The sequence below is a fragment of the Phyllobates terribilis genome, unplaced genomic scaffold, assembly GCF_046119375.1.
Source record: "Phyllobates terribilis strain yellow unplaced genomic scaffold, ASM4611937v1 Scaffold_12__6_contigs__length_324123572, whole genome shotgun sequence".
Taxonomy (NCBI): domain Eukaryota; kingdom Metazoa; phylum Chordata; class Amphibia; order Anura; family Dendrobatidae; genus Phyllobates; species Phyllobates terribilis.
The window spans coordinates 140,098,605-140,120,095 of NW_027362772.1; the positions used below are offsets into that span (position 1 = coordinate 140,098,605).

The 21,491-nt window shown below is 43.8% G+C and overlaps 1 protein-coding gene across 1 annotated transcript in view; it reads left to right on the forward strand.

Annotated features, from left to right (window-relative positions):
- The window catches only part of GRIN2D (glutamate ionotropic receptor NMDA type subunit 2D), a 1,421,508-nt gene that overhangs the window by 958,858 nt on the left and 441,159 nt on the right, over positions 1-21,491 (forward strand). The window contains exon 10 of the mRNA XM_073656309.1: positions 13,963-14,116. Coding sequence (XP_073512410.1) covers positions 13,963-14,116 — 154 coding nt within the window. The remainder of the gene's footprint in view (positions 1-13,962; positions 14,117-21,491) is intronic.

A 21,491-nucleotide genomic window follows, 5' to 3' on the forward strand; every position in this document is an offset into this window, starting at 1 on the left:
TCCTGTATTTCAGCATGGGTGACACCAGGGGTATTCCGTGTATTCAGCAACAATTCGCTCCTTAGCGCCTCACTCCGTATCCCCTCAATGAACTGATCCCGAAGAATGCTGTCAACATCGGCCTCAGTACCCACGGTTACTGGCGACTTCTTTTTGATCTCCTGATGCAGTTCCTCCAGCGCTATAGCATACTGGATCAGGCTTTCTCCGTCTCTCTGGGTTCGGGCGAAAAACTGTACTCGTAGTTGCCCTGCTGCCGCCACATGATCAAATGCTTTCTCTAGTTTCCGGATGATGTCGTTGACCGTCTTTCGCCTATCCTCGGATTTTAACAATACAACTTTGTGGGCATCCCCCTCCAGAGCATTCAGCATGACTTCCGGTTGCAGCTGAGAGCTGACACCGTGCAAGGCAATGGCATTCTTCAACCTGCCTTACCAATCACTGAATCGCAAGTTATACCCATCAAACTTGGCCAGGTGGTTAAGTAGTGTGCCCGTTGCAGAGCAACCAACTAACCGGTGTCTACCGGTCACAACAGGAGGAGGGGGGTGGATTACTAAAGCAGGTGCAGCAGCACCTTCCGTGCTATTGTCACCATTCATGGCGAGCACAGTATCCTGCCGACTACGCCAAGGTGTAACGACCGGAACGCAGGTCGAATGAGAATGAGGGATACTGCGCTGCTATGAATGATTCCAACCTCGTATAGTGGCAAATAGCTTTCTTTATACTGGTCACACAAATGACAGGGTTAAACGATTGTACAAAATATGGGCCACAACAGCCGCTAACAAAAATTACAAGTTATGCAGCCCGAGAGAGCCCAAGTGCCAATCTCATGGGAACGAGCCAAACTACCCCTGGGCTATGCTGCTCCCACCCTTATTCAGTATAGGGCCTACCCAGGATGTTACCGCAGATGTGGCACGTGGTCCTCCCAGGAATATAACCTTACACCTCCCTCCCCCACTAATACAATGGGATCTGGGTATCCTTGTTTTCCCCTTAGAGAACACTCATATATATATTTAGCCAACACGTTACCTATACAGTATACAGTTTCTTTACTTACAAGAGCAAACAGAAATCTCTCAGACTTAATACATATACAAACAGTTAACAAACTAAACCTTTTATTAGACCCTGATCTCAGGCCTCAGGGTTTGATCAGCTTCTTCTTCTCAACAAGCTCTCCAACACGTTCAGGTGTAAGCAGGAATTAGAATCAATCTCAGTCTCAAAGTGTAGTTCGCAACAGGGCTCCTTTGTAGTATCCACGTACACAGTCTTAGTATACCAGATCCTTTACAATCTCTGAGTCAAGCCTGATCAGTCCATCAGCAGTGATATACACCAGGCAGTTCTCAGTACTACTGGAATCACTAACTAGCTTTCCCTAACTGACTACACAGTTGGTGACCGGTCACATATCTCAGTTACTCACAAGGCACAGCTTCTTCTTGGACACACCGTCTGGCTGCAGTCTGTACAAGCTGCTAAATGTTCCCTAGGAATCCAAACATCCCTCCAGTGTGAGGGCAGAACTGGAGAGAAAACCAAGATATCGTCCAGGTATACCACCACGCAAGAATACAGGAGATCATGGAAGATGTCGTTAACCAGCTCCTGGAAGACAGCTGGAGCATTACAGAGACCAAAGGTCATCACGCGGTATTCGTAGTGACCGTCCCGTGTGTTGAATGCCGTCTTCCACTCATCTTCCTGGCAGATTAGGACCAAATTGTACGCCCCACAAAGATTGAGCTTGGTGAAGAACTTCGCAACTTTAAGGCGGTCAAACATCTCCGAGATGAGAGGCAGGGGGTATTTATTTTTGATGGTGATCTGTTTAAGGCCCCTGTAATTGATACAGGGACGTAGAGAGCCATCTTTCTTCTTGACGAAGAAGAATCCTGCTCCAGCCGGAGAGGAGGATTTCTGGATAAATCCCCTAGCAAGATTCTCCTCAATGTACTCAGACATGGCACGGGACTCGGCCAGTGACAAAGGGTAGATTCGCCCATGGGGAGGAGAAGCACCAGTGACCAGGTCCATGGGGCAATCATACGGCCTATGAGGTGGTAGTGTCTCAGCCTCCTTTTTGTCAAAGACATCCGCATAGGACCAGTAGGTCACCGGCAGACCAGGTAGATTAGCCGGAGTAGACGGGGGTCAAGCAGGACGAACAGGAACCAGACAGGACTCATAGCATTCCTAACCCCAACGGAGCACTTCACCAGATCTCCAATTCAGGATGGGTTCATGTCTTTGTAACCAGGGTAGACCAAGCAATAGGGAGTGAGAGAGACCGGACAGCTCATGAAAGGATATCTTCTCCGAGTGCAGCATTCCCACCTGAAGGGTTACAGGCTCAGTGACAAGATCGTCTCCGGGAGAAGCTTCCCATCCACAGAGGCAACAGGCAACGGTTCAGCCAGACATACGGTAGGAATCTGGTAACGCTCCTCGATGGCATGTTGAATGAGATTCCCAGCGGCTCCGGAATCCAGGTGGGCTGTCTCGAAGAAGTTGGTCTCACCACTGGAAATGGAAACAGGCAGAGTCAAAGATGGAGAGGGTTTATTCTTGCCTAGGATAACCTCTCCGAGCGGTCCTAGACACTGGAGTTTCCCTGCCTCACCAGGCATGAACAGATCAGATACTCTATACTGCCACAGCAGAAGCAACTCCCCTCAGTTCGGCTTGTCTCCAGGCAAGACTCGACCATCTTGGTTTGGTCAATATACACAGGCTCAGGCGAACATGCCCGGGGAATTGCTGGTTGCGAGCCTGATCTTTGCAATGTTGGAGCGAGACGCAGAAATATTCTCTCCCGGGTAGTCTCCTTAGTTCGTTCCAGAAAACGAATGTCAATCCGGGTGGCTAATGACACCAGGTCGTCCAGGGTGGAACGGATGTCACGACCCGCTAGCTTATACTTGATCCATTCGGAAAGACGCTCCCAAAAGATGGACACCAGGGCCTCATTGTTCCAGGCAAGTTCAGATGCGAGGGTTTGGAAATGTATGGCATACTGGCCCACAGTGAGACTCCCTTGGCGGAGACGGAGAAGTGAGGAGGCAGTAGAAGATTTTCGTCCGGGCTCATCAAAGACCTTCCGGTAGGCAGCGAGGAAAGCCAGAATATCGGACACCAGGGGATCCCCTCTTTCCCACAGAGGGTTTAGCCATGCCAATACCTCCCCTGTGAGGTGTGACATGATGAACGCCACCTTGGCCTGGTTGGAGGTGAACTGGTGTGCCAGGAGTTCAAAGTGCAGAGTGCACTGATTTATGAAGCCCCGACATAAGACCGGGTCACCTCCAAAACGTGGAGGTGCAGAGAGCCGGGGTCCAAAGCCAGGTGCCACAGCGCCACTGGGTTGAGGTGCCGCCGGAATGGGTACCGCTCGGTTAGAAATGGAAACAGTCGGGGTGGACAGCGTGTCCAGGCGGGAGTTGACTGTCCGCAGATAGGACAGGACAGTATCCTGTTGGGATCTCTGACGTGAGACCTCCTAGTACAGGTCAGAGAGCGAAGGAGCCTGGGAGCCACTGGATTCCATGGCCTGTGCAAACTGTTACGGGTCCGGGTGGTGGAACCTCTGTGCTTCGATGCAAGGAGGGACCAGAGGAGCATGACTTAATGCCTACTCAGACTGAACCAGGTCACACGGCGGCTTAGTCGACTTCGTGAACCAGGGAGGGACTGGGCAGGTGAACCAGGTGCCACTCTCGGACCTACCTTGTGTGAGAGCAGGTGACTCCCACGGGTCAGATGACAGAAGCTGACCGGTACAGCAGATGAGCACGGCAGGAAGGCTGGCGGGTGGTCCGGGTAGATAAGCAGGCAGGTATGGCTGATAGCCAGACAGGTTCTCTGGGTAGGAAAGCAGGCGGGTACGGCAGATAGCCAGACAGGTGCTCCGGGTAGGCAAGCTGGCAGGCATGGCAGGTTTCTTGGTTGGTGCTCCAGGTTGGCAGGCTGCTGAACACGCCTGGCTACTTGGCAGGTGCTCCGGGTAGGCAGGCTGGCGGGCACGGCAGGTAACAGGCAGGTGTTCCAGGTAGGCAGGCAGATGGACATGGCAGGTAACTCGCAGGTGCTCCGGGTAAGCAGGCTGGCGGGCTCGTTTGTTAGACACACTGGTGGGCAGAACTGTTTGACAGGCTGGCAGACTGGACTGACAGACAGACTGGTGGGCAGGACTGACAGGCAGCGGGACCTGAGGGCTGCGGAAAGTGTTAGCACACAAACAACAACCTTGCACAGGCACCTCCATTTTGGAGGAGGTGCCTTATATAGGAGAAGTCCTCCGGCCATTGGCCGGGGACTCTTTAGGACAGCGCGTGGCCTATTTAAGAGGGAGGGAGCGTGCACGCCCTAAGCACAGTGTCCAGGAAGCTGCACGCGGTGCACGACACAGCAGCAACAGGGGAGCAGGAAGACGCCTGACTGGGACCGCGGCGGTGAGGGGAGCGGCGTCTCTGCCTGACAGGAGGCAGAGATGCTGATGCTACAGTCTCCAGACTCTGTCACGTCTGTCACATGTGCTCAGTGTGAGCCTGCTTTCATCTGTGAAGAGCACAGGGTGCCAGTGGCAACTTTGCCAATACTGGTGTTCTGTGGCAAATGCAAAGCGTCCTGCATGGTGTTGGGCTGTGAGCACAACACCCATCTGTGGACGTCGGGCCCTCATACCACCCTCATGGAGTCAGTTTCTAACCGTTTGTGCAGACACATGCACATTTGTGGCCTGCTGGAGGTCATTTTGCAGGGCTCTGGCAGTGCTCCTCCTCTTCCTCCTTGCACAAAGGCAGAGGTAGCGGTCCTGCTGCTGGGTTGTTGCCCTCCTACAGCCCCCTCCATATCTCCTGGTGTACTTGCCTGTCTCCTGGTAGCGCCTCCAGCCTCTGGACACTACGCTGACAGACACAGCAAAACTTCTTGCCACAGCTCGCATTGATGTGCTGTCCTGGATGAGCTGCACTACCTGAGCAACTTCTGTGGGTTGTAGAGTCCGTCCCATGCTACCACGAGTGTGAAAGCACAACCAACATTCAAAGGTGACCAAAACATCAGCAAGAAAGCATTGGTACTGAGATGTGGTCTGTGGTCCCCACCTGCAGGACCACTCCTTTATTGAGTGTGTCTTGATAATTGCCAATAATTTTCATCTATTGTCTATTCCATTTGCACAACAGCATGTGAAATTGATTGTCAATCAGTGTTGCTTCCTAAGTGGACAGTTTGATTTCACACAAGTCTGATTTACTTGGAGTTATATTCTGTTGTTTAAGTGTTCCCTTTATTTTTTGAGCAGTGCATATATATATATATATATATATATATATATGTGTATATATATATATATATATATATATATATATGATTATACAGAATATATATATACAGTACAGACCAAAAGTTTGGACACACCTTCTCATTTAAAGATTTTTCTGTATTTTCACGACTATGAAAATTGTACATTCACACTGAAGACATCAAAACTATGAATTAACACATGTGGAATTATATACTTAACAAAAAAGTGTGAAACAACTGAAAATATGTCTTATATTCTGGGTTCTTCAAAGTAGCCACCTTTTGCTTTGATGACTGCTTTACACACTCTTGGCATTCTCTTGATGAGCTTCAAGAGGTAGTCACCGGAAATGGTCTTCCAACAATCGTGAAGGAGTTCCCAGAGATGCTTAGCACTTGTTGGCCCTTTTGCATTCACTCTGCAGTCCAGCTCACCCCAAACCATCTCGATTGGGTTCAGGTCTGGTGACTGTGGGGGCCAGGTCATCTGGCGTAGCACCCCATCACTCTCCTTCTTGGTCAAATAGCCATTACACAGCCTGGAGGTATGTTTGGGGTCATTGTCCTGTTGAAAAATAAATGATGGTCCAACTAAACGCAAACCAGACGGAATAGCATGCCGCTGCAAGATGCTGTGGTAGCCATGCTGGTTCAGTATGCCTTCAATTTTGAATAAATCCCCAACAGTGTCACCAGCAAAGCACCCCCACACCATTACACCTCCTCCTCCATGCTTCACGGTGGGAACCAGGCATGTAGAGTCCATCCTTTTCTGCATCGCACAAAGACTCGGTGGTTGGAATCAAAGATCTCAAATTTGGACTCATCAGACCAAAGCACAGATTTCCACAGGTCTAATGTCCATTCCTTGTGTTCTTTAGCCAAAACAAGTCTCTTCTGCTTGTTGCCTGTCCTTAGCAGTGGTTTCCTAGCAGCTCTTTTACCATGAAGGCCTGCTGCACAAAGTCTCCTCTTAACAGTTGTTGTAGAGATGTGTCTGCTGCTAGAACCCTGTGTGGCATTGACCTGGTCTCTAATCTGAGCTGCTGTTAACCTGCGATTTCTGAGGCTGGTGACTCGGATAAACTTTTCCTCAGAAGCAAAGGTGACTCTTGGCCTTTCTTTCCTTGGGCGGTCCTCATGTGAGCCAATTTCTTTGTAGCGCTTGATGGTTTTTGCAACTGCACTTGGGGACACTTTCAAAGTTTTCCTAATTTTTCGCACTGACTGACCTTCATTTCTTAAAGTAATGATGGCCACTCGTTTTTCTTTACTTAGCTGCTTTTTTCTTGCCATAATACAAATTCTAACAGTCTATTCATTAGGACTATAAGCTGTGTATCCAGCTGATTTCTGCACAACACAACTGATGGTCCCAACCCCATTTATAAGTCAAGAAATCCCACTTATTAAACCTGACAGGGCACACCTGTGAAGTGAAAACCATTTCCGGCGACTACCTCTTGAAGCTCATCAAGAGAATGCCAAGAGTGTGCAAAGCAGTCATCAAAGCAAAAGGTGGCTACTTTGAAGAACCTAGAATATAAGACATATTTTCAGTTTCACACTTTTTTGTTAAGTATATAATTAAACATGTGTTAATTCATAGTTTTGATGCCTTCAGTGTGAATGTACAATTTTCATTGTCATGAAAATACAGAAAATTTTTTAAATGAGAAGGTGTGTCCAAACTTTTGGTCTGTACTGTATATACGTATATATATATAAATATATTTGTTGGAAAGTTTTAGTAAACCTAGTATTTATTTCATGGGAATCACCAATGTTTGTATGCATATCAGTTCAGTGGCTGGTCCTAGGCAGTGACTGAATATCTTCATTGTATGTGCATGCATAGATAGCAGTCAATCACTGAGTAGGACTGCCCACCGGACTCATACATACAAACACCAGGGATTTCAATGAATAAAATCAATAAAATCAAAGTTATATTGAACCTTTTACAACAAACCCATATATCGTTCTGCTCAGCTTCTTCTCTATACCATAGCATCCACAGATCTATCTGTATGTATACCATGACAAACTCCCTTTATCGCTGTAGCACTACAGTTTTTCAGAGAAAAAATAATTTAAAATGTCAACACAGAGCTGATATATGAAAGTGTTCGCACTAGAAAACTGGCATAAAACCCTTTAAATAGTCTCAAATTTTTTGGGGCAAAGCAAATATCTTGTGGCTTTTGATGATTTTACGCCACTTTAAAATCGTTCTGCCAATATGGGTGGAGCTGGGAAGGATCTGAGGAAGGATGGTGCGTGGCTACTCTTGACCATCAAATTCATCATCAGTGCTGGCCAGAAATGCTACTCCATCCATTGAGTGGAATAACATTTTTTGGCAAGGTGTAAGGAGACGTATGTCCCTGTTAGGATGCACCAAATTCATTAAGTGGAGTGACCCACTAAGTTAATTTGGTGCACCCTACTCCAAACGCCCATCAAAACCTAGCCCTTTGTCTCCTGGCTGACTTGTCTAAGGCCAATCTCCAGCAGCTTCTTTCCACCCCACTCATCATGACTGACAGGTCTCTTCTTATGTGTGCAATTGAGGAGAAAATAGTGGAAACCTGCAAATGGAATTGTTAACCAAGACACGTAGACCCTGGACAGCTTTTCAAGATATGTTCTCTCTAAAATGCCACAATGTTTCAGAGTAACAGAATCCCAGCCGTAACAGCACAGCCAAACTCTCATTCATGCTGCTGTGGATGGGGCAGCATGAATCAGGTGACAGGTTCCCTTTAATGATTAGAGCATGTTTATTATACCTAATATCTCAGTGCGTATAATTTTTTTCAAGTAAATGTTTGTCTATCGTTTGAATAAATTAAAATGTATTACAATTTAAAAATAATGTCTATACTTTCTTGTCTATAATTAGATTACCTTTCAAATAAAGCTATAGTAAAAATCTTATTTGCCTTGATCAGGTTGTCAAATATGACAACAAAATACCTTGGAATGCTTGTACACATAAAGCAGCACGGTGCCTTTGAGCCTACATAAACCATATCATTAGATAACCTCTGTGGTACGAATAATGCTCTTCTGTAATTAGTTTTGGTCTGACATTATTTAATTAGCTTGCAAATGCGATGGTTCATTTACCTGCCTAAAATAGATGCGTGAATTGGAGGCTTATAAATCTCATCTTGAACTGCTGCACCTCTGGAGGAAAATTTTAGCAGCAGATTTACATATGATCTGTGATTGGAATATTTGGTTTTAATAAGCTCATGCAGGTTTCCATGCTTTTTAGTAATGATTTATCACCCTTGTCAATCAATGGCCTTCCATCCATCAGTAGGCAGGCAATGAATCAGAAGTACTCTATTACAGGTCTAAGTTATGTTTTTGTCTGATTGCATTAGTTATATAGTCGATAAGTGTTGTAGCATCTTGTATGACACACTGTATATAAAACCATTTTTTCATATTTTATTGATGATGATGATACTTTTCTCCATATACAAACCCAAGCAGTTGTCTATGTACAGTACAGACCAAAAGTTTGGACACACCTTCTCATTTAAATTTTTTTCTGTATTTTCATGACTATGAAATTTGTACATTCACACTGAAGGCATCAAAACTATGAATTAACACATGTGGAATTATATACTTAACAAAAAAGTGTGAAACAACTGAAATTATGTCTTATATTCTAGGTTCTTCAAAGTAGCCACCTTTTACTTTGATGACTGCTTTGCACATTCTTGGCATTCTCTTGATGAGCTTCAAGAGGTAGTCACCGGAAATGGTTTTCACTTCACAGGTGTGCACTGTCAGGTTTAATAAGTGGGATTTCTTGCCTTATAAATGGGGTTGGGACCATCAGTTGTGTTGTGCAGAAGTCTGGTGGATACACAGCTGATAGTCCTACTGAATAGACTGTTAGAATTTGTATTATGGCAAGAAAAGAAGCAGCTAAGTAAAGAAAAACAAGTGGCCATCATTACTTTAAGAAATGAAGGTCAGTCAGTGCGAAAAATTGGGAAAACTTTGAAAGTGTCCCCAAGTGCAGTTGCAAAACCATCAAGCGCTACAAAGAAACTGGCTCACATGAGGACCGCCACAGGAAAGGAAGACCAAGAGTCACCTCTGCTTCTGAGGATAAGTTTATCCGAGTCACCAACCTCAGAAATCGCAGGTTAACAGCAGCTCAGATTAGAGACCAAGTCAATGCCACACAGAGTTCCAGCAGCAGACACATCTCTTCAACAACTGTTAAGAGGAGACTTTGTGCAGCAGGCCTTCATGGTAAAATAGCTTCTAGGAAACCACTGCTATGGACAGGCAACAAGCAGAAGAGACTTGTTGGGGTTAAGAACACAAGGAATGGACATTAGACCAGTGGAAATCTGTGCTTTGGTCTGATGAGTCCAAATTTGAGATCTTTGGTTCCAACCACCGTGTCTTTGTGCGAAGCAGAAAAGGTGAACGGATGGACTCTACATGCCTGGTTCCCACCGTGAAGCATGGAGGGGGAGGTGTGATGGTGTGGGGGTGCTTTGCTGGTGATTCTATTGGGGATTTATTCAAAATTGAAGGCATACTGAACCAGCATGGCTACCACAGCATCTTGCAGCGGCATGCTATTCCATCCGGTTTGCGTTTAGTTGGACCATCATTTATTTTTCAACAGCACAATGACCCCAAACACACCTCCAGGCTGTGTAAGGGCTATTTGACCAAGAAGGAGAGTGATGAGGTGCTACGCCAGATGACCTGGCCTCCACAGTCACCAGACCTGAACCCAATCGAGATGGTTTGGGGTGAGCTGGACCGCAGAGTAAAGGCAAAAGGGCCAACAAGTGCTAAGCATCTCTGGGAACTCCTTTAAGATTGTTGGAAGACCATTTCCGTTGACTACCTCTTGAAGCTCATCAAGAGAATGCCAAGAGTGTGCAAAGCAGTCACCAAAGCAAAAGGTGGCTACTTTGAAGAACCTAGAATATAAGACATATTTTCAATTGTTTCACACTTTTTTGTTAAGTTTATAATTCCACATGTGTTAATTCATAGTTTTGATGCCTTCAGTGTGAATGTACAATTTTCAAAGTCATGAAAACACAGAAAAATCTTTAAATGAGAAGGTGTATCCAAACTTTTGGTCTGTACTGTATATTTAGACTTGCAGGATTGTATAGGAATACAAAAGAAAGTCCAGAAGTCTTATTCCTGTGTAAACAGGAAATGCAGACTCATTGGTACAGTAAACAAGTAATTATTTATTAACTATTTAATGCAAATGCAATAACTGATAAACGTCAATCAGAAAGTTACTGATAATAAAATTCAGCACTCTTGTAATCTTTCCATACTTTAAGGGTTATGCTCTGTTCTTAGCTCTGTCCCTACAACCCTGGCCACTGCCCTATATCACAATAAACCTGACACTATCAAACTTAGGAGTGCGAGACCGATAGGTAAATCGTTTACTAAAATTCCTTAACTCTCTATATACAATTAACTGTTATGTTCATGTACAAGCAATCAAACTTCTAAATATAATTTGGATTTATATCCTCAACAATATAGGACTCCGAGAGATATTGATTAGATGTACTGGTCTGTTGGCTGTTAGAGTGTACCAATAAGGGCTTCCACTCAGCCCCTCTGTCTACCGATGGTGGTTACCACCAGGGCTATGGAGTCAGTAAGCCAAGCCAATTTCCCTGACTTCCGACTCTAACTCTGACTCCACAGCCCTGCCTCACTACTAAGCATGTACATAATGTGCACCACAAATTCATCTCACCTAAAAGCTTAAAGAAGATGTCCACTACTTTTTATTATCCTCTCAATGTATTCACCCGGTGCCCTTACGGGTTTTTATAATTACCTAGAGTGGTCCTTCTTGCCTGTGAGCGGCGCTATTGCTGGTCGCTCACAGGCATCACGTGACCCCTCGCTGATGTCACGTCAAGTGAGGCGTGACATCAGTGACGCGGTCCCCATGGTGAATGCTGGGTTGTCGGCGGGGTTTCCCCACATGTCACACCCAGAATCCACCATGCGCTTTCACAATGAATGAGGAGAGGGAAAGCGAGTGGTGGATGCTGGGTGTGATAAGCGGGGTAACCCCACCCACAGCCCAGCATCCACCGTGGAGCGCAGCGCTGGGTCACGCCCGGCTGCAGCCGGAACTTGATGTGTCATCAGCGGATGTCAGAGCCAGCTGCAGCAGGGGGTCACGTGTTGCCTGTGAGAGAGGCCAGCGATAGCGCCGCTCACAGACCATAAAGACACAGCAAGGTAATTACAAAAACACTTATGGGCACAGGGTGAATACATTGGGGAGATAATAAAAAGTATTGGACAACTCCTTTAAATCCTAAGATCAGGAGTAGAACAGACATTTATAGGACATTTCATAATTTTCCCAAATTCTTATGAAAACATTTACAGCACATACTGCATTGTACTACTCTACTAATTTATTATATATTTTAGGAGTTTTATACTGACTCCATCTCCACCAAAATCGACACAGACTCAAACTCCACGACTAGAACTCCACAGCCCTAGTTACCACTACAGACCCTAACAGGTGTAGACACTGCACTCCTGCTAGGCTGCAAGTCTTGTACTGTACGCCACAAACAGTCTTGTTTATCACAAACCTGTTTTTGCTGTTTCCTATCTCTAGAGCTCAACTTAAGTCCTGTCCTGTCCCTTTAATTAAGCCTCCTGGCCTGCTGCTCACCAAAGTAAAGCTCCATCCCTTTAATTAGGCCTCCTGGCCTGCTGCTCACCCGAGCTTAGTTCCATTCCTTAAATTTGGCCTCCTGGCCTGCTGCTCACCAAAGTAAAGTTCCATTCCTTAAATTAGGCCTCCTGGCCTGCTGCTCACTTGAGTGAAATTCTGTACTGTTTATTAGGGTAACCAGAATTCCTTGTTCCTTTAAGAGGATCCTCACCCCTATACAAGTCGACTACCAAAGATAGTTATAATTCTCTAGTCACACTCTTCTAGGATTTGGCTATAAGCCAGTTCCGATGACACTTTAAATGCAACTTGATACAAGTCTGAGCGATGACTGGGTTCTTCGCCTGGCCCCTAAGGCTTTTATATTTTCTTGCTGCGTCACAGCAGATGACATGTCCCTGTGTATCTGGCTCCATTTTTCCTCCAGGGTAATCAATCCTCTTTTGGTAGTTTCTAAGTTGTTTTTAGTTCCCATATCTTTTGTTTCTGGCTTCTAGATGGCAACATCCATTCACACAAGTCTCCCTGTGCCTTCCTATGGTATAAGTCACTTACTTCCTTAAACATGATTTATCCAATTGTGTGCACATTTCTACTTGATTTATATTTGAACATGACTTTTGCCTGTTACAACGAAAAACAAGTATACTTTTCTTTGACCATTGGCATTGTCACTATGAAAGTGAATTATCAATGGTTAAAACTTCAGCTTTGAGCCCAATTTAGCTAATTGGGTAACTTATTTGGGAAAACATATCAAAGCAGAGCAGTTAGCCATAGAAACAATCACATTTCTTCAGCTCTTTTGAGAAATAAAATCAGCAACGGGATTGGATTCTATTGACAAATCTTCCACTTTTTTTCTTTTCTCCACTTTTCTACATTAGTTTGATAAATCTCCCCCATCTGCTGTTTATTACTAATGGGTAAAGATGAGCAAATTTATTTAATTGGATATTGAATTATATTCTAATTTTACAAAAAAAATCTATTCTCCATAATATGAACTTTTCTTCAATTTGCTTACGTTCAATTCAGTAAAACGGCATCTAGCTGTGGCCCCCATTTTTCTGAACCCTAAGGGGTCAGGCAAACAGTTTAAAAAAAATAATACTCTCTGCTCTCCTTTCCCACCACCCACATAGCTTGCCATGCATTTCTAGGCTCTTCTTCTTTTCTACTTTCCCCCATTCTGTTCAGCCTTCTTCACTTCAGGCCCTGACTTCTGGGTCCAGTAGGCTTTTGACTGATGTCACTGCACGTCATAAGTCGTAACATCACGACGTTGCGAAAAAAATTTGTCTGTGCGATAAAATTGTTCTCAAGCACATTGCCGTAAGAGGCTTGGAGAACCTGGATGCCTCATCCTGGAGTAAAGAAGGATGAAGAGAATATGCTTGACGAATGGGGGAAGGAGAAAGAAAAGAGACATCAAGAACCAGATGGCGAGCTGAGGAGGCAGCGGGACAACTGCTAATTTTTTTTTTTCATCCTACATTTATTATGCTCTGGGTTTTGTGAACAACAATAAGGAATATTCTGTTCACAGAGAATAATTTTGCTGTATATAGAATGTTCTTGCAAAGTCCGAGTGATCTAATGAATTAAAATTTTGCCAGATCTGCTCATTTCTATCAATGGGTGGAAAACAAGTACGCATTCAATTCTTTTTATAATTGTATCAGGTTGAAGAATACTGCCGTTTTATGATCATTTGAATATCCTTTTGAAGAAACAGTAAAGGCAGTGATGCATTTTTATTTTAGGTTTCACAGAATGACAAAAGTACGTCTAGTATTAATCAGTTATGATATAACATCAAAGAATGTATTGTCGCTGAACAGTTTTCTTCATTCTCTGGTTTCAGCATCTATATATCTGCTCTTTTATTCTGACAGGTGTTTTACCAGCGTGCCGATATGGCCATCGGCTCTCTCACTATAAACGAGGAACGATCTGAAATTATTGACTTCTCAGTTCCCTTTGTGGAAACAGGGATCAGTGTGATGGTGTCTAGGAGCAATGGAACGGTCTCCCCTTCAGCATTTTTAGGTAATACTGTAACACATCATTTTTTTTTGTTCCTTCGCCGAGGATTACTCGTTTTCAAACAAAATATACTCTATACAGTTTTACAGTTTTTGCCTCCATCCCTTCATAATATTTGTTTTATGCCGTAGCTATGGACTTACAAAATCATGTATCCAGTTGACATCATGGTTAAGCTGTCAGTAATGGTGGAGTCATGGTTTGAAATGTATTTGACAGGTACTAAGTTTAAATTTACAGACTCAACATGGAGTAAAGACACTTCTAATATTTACTTCTCATTATTAGTTTTAAGTCAGGTTTCATATTGGAGTCACTCTAAGGCTGTAATCACACATGTAGGTTTATTTGTTATATTTTTCAAACAAAACTCAGGAGAAGATCTAAAAAGAAGAAAATTATAAAGAAAAGACTGACCCTTCTCTCTTTTGCATCTAGTCTTTTGTGTCCAGTCTTGCGCTTGGCTCAAATCACTGGATTATAGGCTGCCACAAAAATGGCATGTTTGATTTATCAGAAGTCAGGAATGGCACATGCAGTTTTTGTGCCAATTTTTGAGCCAAAGAGAAGAGTAGATTCAAAGAGAATACTAAATTTGTTGGAGGTACTATTTTTCTCCACATTTTTGGATTATCATCCGACTTTATAGCTTAAAAGAATATTATTAAATACATAATTTCCTTAACATCATGTTTTTGAAAATTCTCCATACATAGGTGGGAGCAATTTTTCAGGAATAACTCCATCCTATGGATGTCTTTGCCTGTACAGATATCTGACCAATTCCTGTTCTTTATTAATCTATTTCTCGAGCAAATTGATTGCAGTCTGCAAGCAAAATCTAAAAGAGGGAATAAAATGTTTTTAACTTAATATTATCAAATCTATAAAGAAGATGCTAATTGGATCTATCCTCATGTAATATCTGTGGAAGTTAAGAGCCAAGCAGAAGTCTAGAATTACAAAAGCATGGCTACTTTTTTCACATAAAACACAACAGCTGTTTTCCATGGAAAACAAGTTATCACGTATCCAGTAGATAGGTGATGATAGCTTATTTATCGGTGGAAGTCTGACCATTGGGACCAGTACTGATCGACAAAAAAGAGTATTTTTATCCTCAACAGGGCACTTTTATCCCTGTTGGATTAGAGCAGCAGTGCACATGCTTGACCCCACTCCCTTTACTATGAGGCTGCTGAAAAAAACAAAGCACGGCACTCAGCAGCCCCGTAGGGAAAGAATGGAGCGGCGGTTGGGCATTGATTTCCGCTTTTCCATTCTAAAAGGTATAAAAGTTCCCAAATCTGCAGATTAATCCAGTGGTCAGAACACGACTGCTCAGTCATTTATAACTTATATTGCAGATAGATGACAAACGGGTTGTCCGGCAAAAACAACTTTAGGAAAGAGTCATAGTGCATTACAATGTTATGAAGACACTGCTGGTCCTCATAATGCATTTTTTTAACCATGGTTGAGAGGCATACAAAAATTAATTAATGTCAGTACCTTACAAAATGTATAGCGACTTTGTATTAGATGTCATTAACTTCAAAATAAAGTGCAATATGAGTGACAGATGCAAAGCAGGTTCTGTGTCCCTCCACCCTGATGCTCGTTTCGTCTTGCTTCCCCCTGAGCTATTATAGCCAGGGGTCTTACGGATGACCTTCATGCCACTTATCTCCATTGAAACTCAGCCTGTAGCAGGGCTTCAAAATAGACTGTGATTTTTGCTACATACAGCAATGCTTTGTTATTGCTGTATATAGAACATGTGTTCAGACGGTCAGAAATTTTATGTCCCCTAAGGGAACTTGCAAAAAGTAAAAAACAAAAGTTTTAAAAAATATGGAAAATGAAAAAAAAACTTGAATTACCCCACTTTTCTGTCTTTAAAAATAAAAGTACTAAAAATATAAAAGATATTATTAAAAAAAATTACACAAAATTATTTTTTTTTACCACATAACGTTCTCTGTAGAAACAATTCCCAAAAAACAATGTCAGAATTCCTTTTTTTATTTCAATTTCACCGTTCTTTTTTTTCTTTTTTTCCAGTATACTATGTGTTAAAATGAATGATATCTTTTAAAAGTACAATTCGTCCCGCAATAATCAAGCCTTCATATGTCTATGTGGGCAGAAAAATAAAAAAGTTAAGTCTCTTAGATAAAAAGAAGGAAAAATCAAAAATGCAAAAATGGAAGTTAACCATGTTGACAAGGAGATAAAGGGATTTTCTACTACTCGGAAAACCCCTTTTTAATCACTATATTCACCCATTGTTTTTCAGAAGAATGTAACTGTATTTGCTTTAATACTAGAAAACTCTTTAAACTCAAAGATGCTGGTTTTCAAGCAACATTTAGTACAGCCTGTATGCTATAATTATGCACATGAGTCTTATTAACCCTATTACAGCATAGAAGACAAGTAAAAATGACGGCTTTTGATGACTTATGATTATGAACTTATGATAAGGATCTAATATACTGTATATGTATATTATTTTAGAACATAGTTTTTTAGTTATCCCATCTGTAATATTAGGAATACTCATAATCAACATCTAAAGAAATAATCATGAAATAATAACATTTAAAAAGCTTCATTATCCAGAATATGTACCATTCAGTTAAAATCTTTAGCTTTATTCAAGCATTCAGTTGCATCTAGGAAGGTGAGATAAGGACGAGACCAATCAAGTCAGCAGTCATTCTGTGTATATTTCCTCAGGGTTTCTGTAAGTTTGTGGCTTTTAATGTGTTGTTACTATCAAGTATTTTAAAGGTCAATTTGTGTGAGAGAAGGCCAGCTATAGTGTGATTCCTTACCCATCCATGTAGCTAGTGAGACATCGCTCAGTTCCTAAAACCTTAATTTTGCTGGTGGCACCTTAGCACAGGCTTTATATTACTTTTCTAGAAAAATTATTTAAGTTTGCCAAGAGATTTCCAAATATGTGTAGTTATTGACTCAATGACTCATTGGCCAAATTATTAACAGTTTATGCTCAATTTCCTTTTATACTAATGAGATGTGAACATTGGCTTATATGTAGTGATGGGAAATCACTAGTCATGGGCGAGCATTAAAATGCTCGGGTACTCGTTGCTCGGGTCAAGCACATTGGAATACTCGGGTGCTCGACCCGAGCAATGAGCCTAATGTAAGTCTATGGGAAACTCGAGCATTTTTCAGGCGGCTTCCCCGGCGATCTGCAGAGGGCCTAAAAATTGCCCAAATCGATGGGAACAGTGCTCAAATGACATGGTAACAGCATGGGGAAGACCCCTAGAAGCATTTCTAACTCCAAGGTCACTGCTGTCAACAACGTTGTCAGAGGTATTACGCCACTTTTACAGACTCACAATAAAACACACAAAAACGAAACCAAAATGGATTTTCCTGGGAAATATGTTAAGGAACATCTTTTCCAGGATAATGACTTCTATATAAGGCAAAATAAATGACCAAAAACAAAAATGCTCCTCCACACCTTGGGCTATGTTCACATGTAGTGTTTTTTATGCATTTTTGCACTTTTGCATTGCTTTCAACCAAGACAAATGCATTCACCGGGAAATGTAATTTTAACATTTTACAACCTTATCTGGCCATGTGATGCGTGACACATCATCAGGCACATCCTGTTTCATTTATGATGGAGGGACTCTGAAAGTCACAAAGCCTATTTTTATAGGGCCATCAGGCGGCTCTTACTATTCTTAAAGGGCCAGCCATCGGCCCTTGCTATTGTTAGAGAGCCATAAGCCGGCTATGCTTTGTTGTTCCCATTATTAACGAGTGGGTCTCCTATACTGTTATTGTGTATGCAGTGACTGCAAGGGCTGCCAAAAATTTGGAGGCACTCCAATGCCCCTTGCAAGAGATGTAAAGGTCAGAGAGCCTCCTAAAAACAATGTTCCCACTATTAGGAAGTGGGTCTCCCATAGTGTTTGCCTAAGCAGTGAATGCAAAAGCTGCCAAAAATTTGAAGGCACTCCAATGCCCCTTGGAAGAGACGTAGAGGTTGGAGAGACTCCTAAAAACAATGTTCCCATTATTAGGAAGTAGATCTCCCATAGTGTTTGCCTAAGTAGTGAAGTAATGGCTAGCAAAAATTTGGAGGCACTCCATTGCCCCTTGGAAGAGACGTAGAGGGCCTCATGAAAAAAATTCCCATTATTAGGAAGTGGGTCTCCCATAGTGTTTGCCTATGCAGTGAAGCAACGGCTGCCAAAAATTTGGATGCACTCCAATGCCCCTTGGAAGAGGCGTAGAGGGCCTTATGAAAAAATGTTTCCATTATTAGGAAGTGGGTCTCCCATAGTGTTTACCTATGCAGTGAATGCAAAAGCTGCCAAAAATTTGGAGGCACTCCAATGCCCCTTGGAAGAGACGTAGAGGTTGGAGAGCCTCCTAAAAACAATGTTCCCATTATTAGGAAGTAGGTCTCCCATAGTGTTTGCTTATGTAATGAAGCAACGGCTACCAAAAATTTGGAGGCACTACAATGTCCCTTGGAAGAGACGTAGAGGGCCTTATGAAAAAATTTCCCATTATTAGGAAGTGGGTCTCCCATGGTGTTTGCCTATGCAGTGAATGCAAAAGCTGCCAAAAATTTGGAGGAACTCCTTTGCCCCTTGAAAGACACGAAGAGGAGGTGATATGGTAGATGGTGGTGAATGATATGGTGATGGAGGATGAGGAGAAGGAGGAGGACAAGAGCAAATAGACAAAATCAGGAAGCGCATACCCATGTGTAGGTGTGAAGAGGTGCATGGGAATAGACCTCTCAAAAAAAGACTCAGGATTTGAGTTTATGTTACGCTACTATTATTCGTTGGTGTTGAGAAGTCTGGCCCAATCCAACCCTTGTTTATTTTAATAAGAGTCAGCCTGTTAATATTTTCGGTTGACAGGCAGATGCGCTTATCAGTTATAATACCACCAGCGACACTAAAAACCTGCTCTGACAAAACGCTAGCGGCAGGGCAGGCAAGGACCTCTAAGGAGTAGAGAGCCAGTTCATGCCACTTGTCCAGCTTGGATACCTAATAACTATAAGGCACAGAGGAATTACGTAGGACGTTGGTACGGTCGGCAAGGTACTCCCTTATCATATTCCCAAACTCCTTGTGAGAGTACCCCGCGTCTTAGGGCCTGTAAGATGGGAGGGTCTGAGAAAACTGTCCCAGAACTTTGACAGTGTTCCCTTGCCTCTGCTGGATTGAAGTTGTGTCTCTCTCGCCTGTACTCCTTGGTTGTCCAACAAACTGTGACCTCTGCCGCCAGCATTTTCAGATGGAAATTTTTTTAATAATTCCGCAACAAGGGCCTTCTGCTACTGCCCCATTTTAGTGGACCTGTCCGCCTCGGGAATAAGAAATTGAAAGTTCTCCTTGTAGCATGGGTCTAGAAGTGTCACCAAAATTTGGCGAGGGTCACAAGAAAGGCGGAGTAACATAAACTCAGCCATGCATGCCAGACTGCTAACAGGCAAGACTTCCGTATCCTCACCAAGAGGACGACTGACCATGCTCTCCTCCACCTCCTCCCTATCCTCAGGCCATCCACGCGGAACAGACGGTATGACAGTTGTGCAGGGAGTACCATCTATATCGCATCAAACTAGCTCCTCCTCCTCCTCTCCTCATTGTCACCCAATCCACGTTGGGATGAGATGAGGCTGGGCTGTGTGTAATCACCCTATATGGTTCCTTGCTCCATCTCATCGTGCTCTGCCTGCAAGGCATCCTTTTTGATTGTGAGCAGAGAGCATTTCAGAAAACAGAGAAGCGGGATGGTGACACTAATTATGGCATCATCGCCGCTCACCATCTTGGTGGAGTCCTCAAAGTTTTGGATGATGGTATATATGTCTGACGTCCATGTCCAATCCTGAGGTCTTATGTGTGGAGTCTAAACTGAATACTGATGGTCTTGTTGATGCTGGTAGTCAACAACTGCCCTCTTCTGCTCACAAATCCTTCCCAACATCTGTGGACATAACACACCAGTCGGTGAGCCAGAAGCTGCAAATACTGCTGAAACACGGCAAGGGCGGTGGAAGCTGTAGCTGACTTTCTAAAATGGGCACACAGGCCCATGACTTACTTTGACAAGAAGATCCGGAAGCTCCGGGTAGGTTTTGAGAAACCGCTGAATCATGAGGTTAAGAACATGGGCCAGGCATGGTAAGTGTGTGAGCTCGCCTCGCCTCACAGCCGCAACCATTTTCCAGCCATTGTCACACACAACCATGCCTGGCTGTAGGTTCAGCGGTGTCAGCCACAGATCTGCCTGCTCTTTCAGAGCTGTCCATAACTCTTCAGAGTTGTGTGGTTTGTTACCTAAGCATATTAACTTCAGCACAGCCTGTTGCCGCTTGGCCGAGGCAGTGCTGCAGTGCTTCCAGCTTGCGACTAATGTGGTCATTTTGGAGATGGATGCTGAAGAGGAGGAGGAGAAGGTGCAGGAGATGTAGAATGTGGGGGCAACCCTGATTGACCCAGGGTCCGCAATCCTAATAATGCAGGGACGGCACACCGGGAGAATTAGTGGCGGCTGGGGACCGAGTACCGAGGGACGGTCACCGTCATCAGGTTGCGGAAAGCTTCTGTCTCCACGAATCTAAAAGCCAACATTATGAGCGCAAGCAGTTGCGAAATGTGTGAATTTAGTCCAAGGACTGGGGTAGGGACAACTGAACGCTGCACTGGAACAATTATGTGGACGTGCTTGCTGATGGTGCTACTTTAGAGTGTGCATTGACAGGTGCAGGGCAGGAGGCATCTTCTCGTGCACCATGGACAGAGGATTGGCTTGCATGCACAACAGCAGAAGAAGCAGTGGTGCCACCCGCAGACACTGTTCCTGGACCCTGGAGTTCGGCCCACTTAGTCGGGTGCTTTGCTGCCATGTGCCTGATCATGCTGGTTGTGGTCAGACAGGTAGTTTTGCTACCCCTGCTGATGCTGGCCTAGCAGGTGGTGCAAATGGCCTTTTTGGGGTTATCGGCAGAGTCTTTAAAAAGCAACCAGACTCGGGAAGACCTAACAGTTGTACTGGCAACTTCCGTCGTGTTGATGTTACGGGAAACGGTTGTCCGACTTCTGTCTATGGCCACCACAATGCTTCTTCCTGCCTGTTGTGGTGCTATGCCTCCCTCCTCCTGTGTGCTGCTGTCCTCGCTCTGTATGTCCCCCTGCCAGGTTGGGTAAGTTACTATATCTTCCACCAACTCGTCTTTCACTTCCGCACCCTGTTTATCCTGACTTTCTGGCAATTGTGTCTCATAATCGTCCACCTCTTGTGACAGTTTCCCACTGTTGCCTCTGTGTGACCGTGGCTGCTCAAATATTTGGGC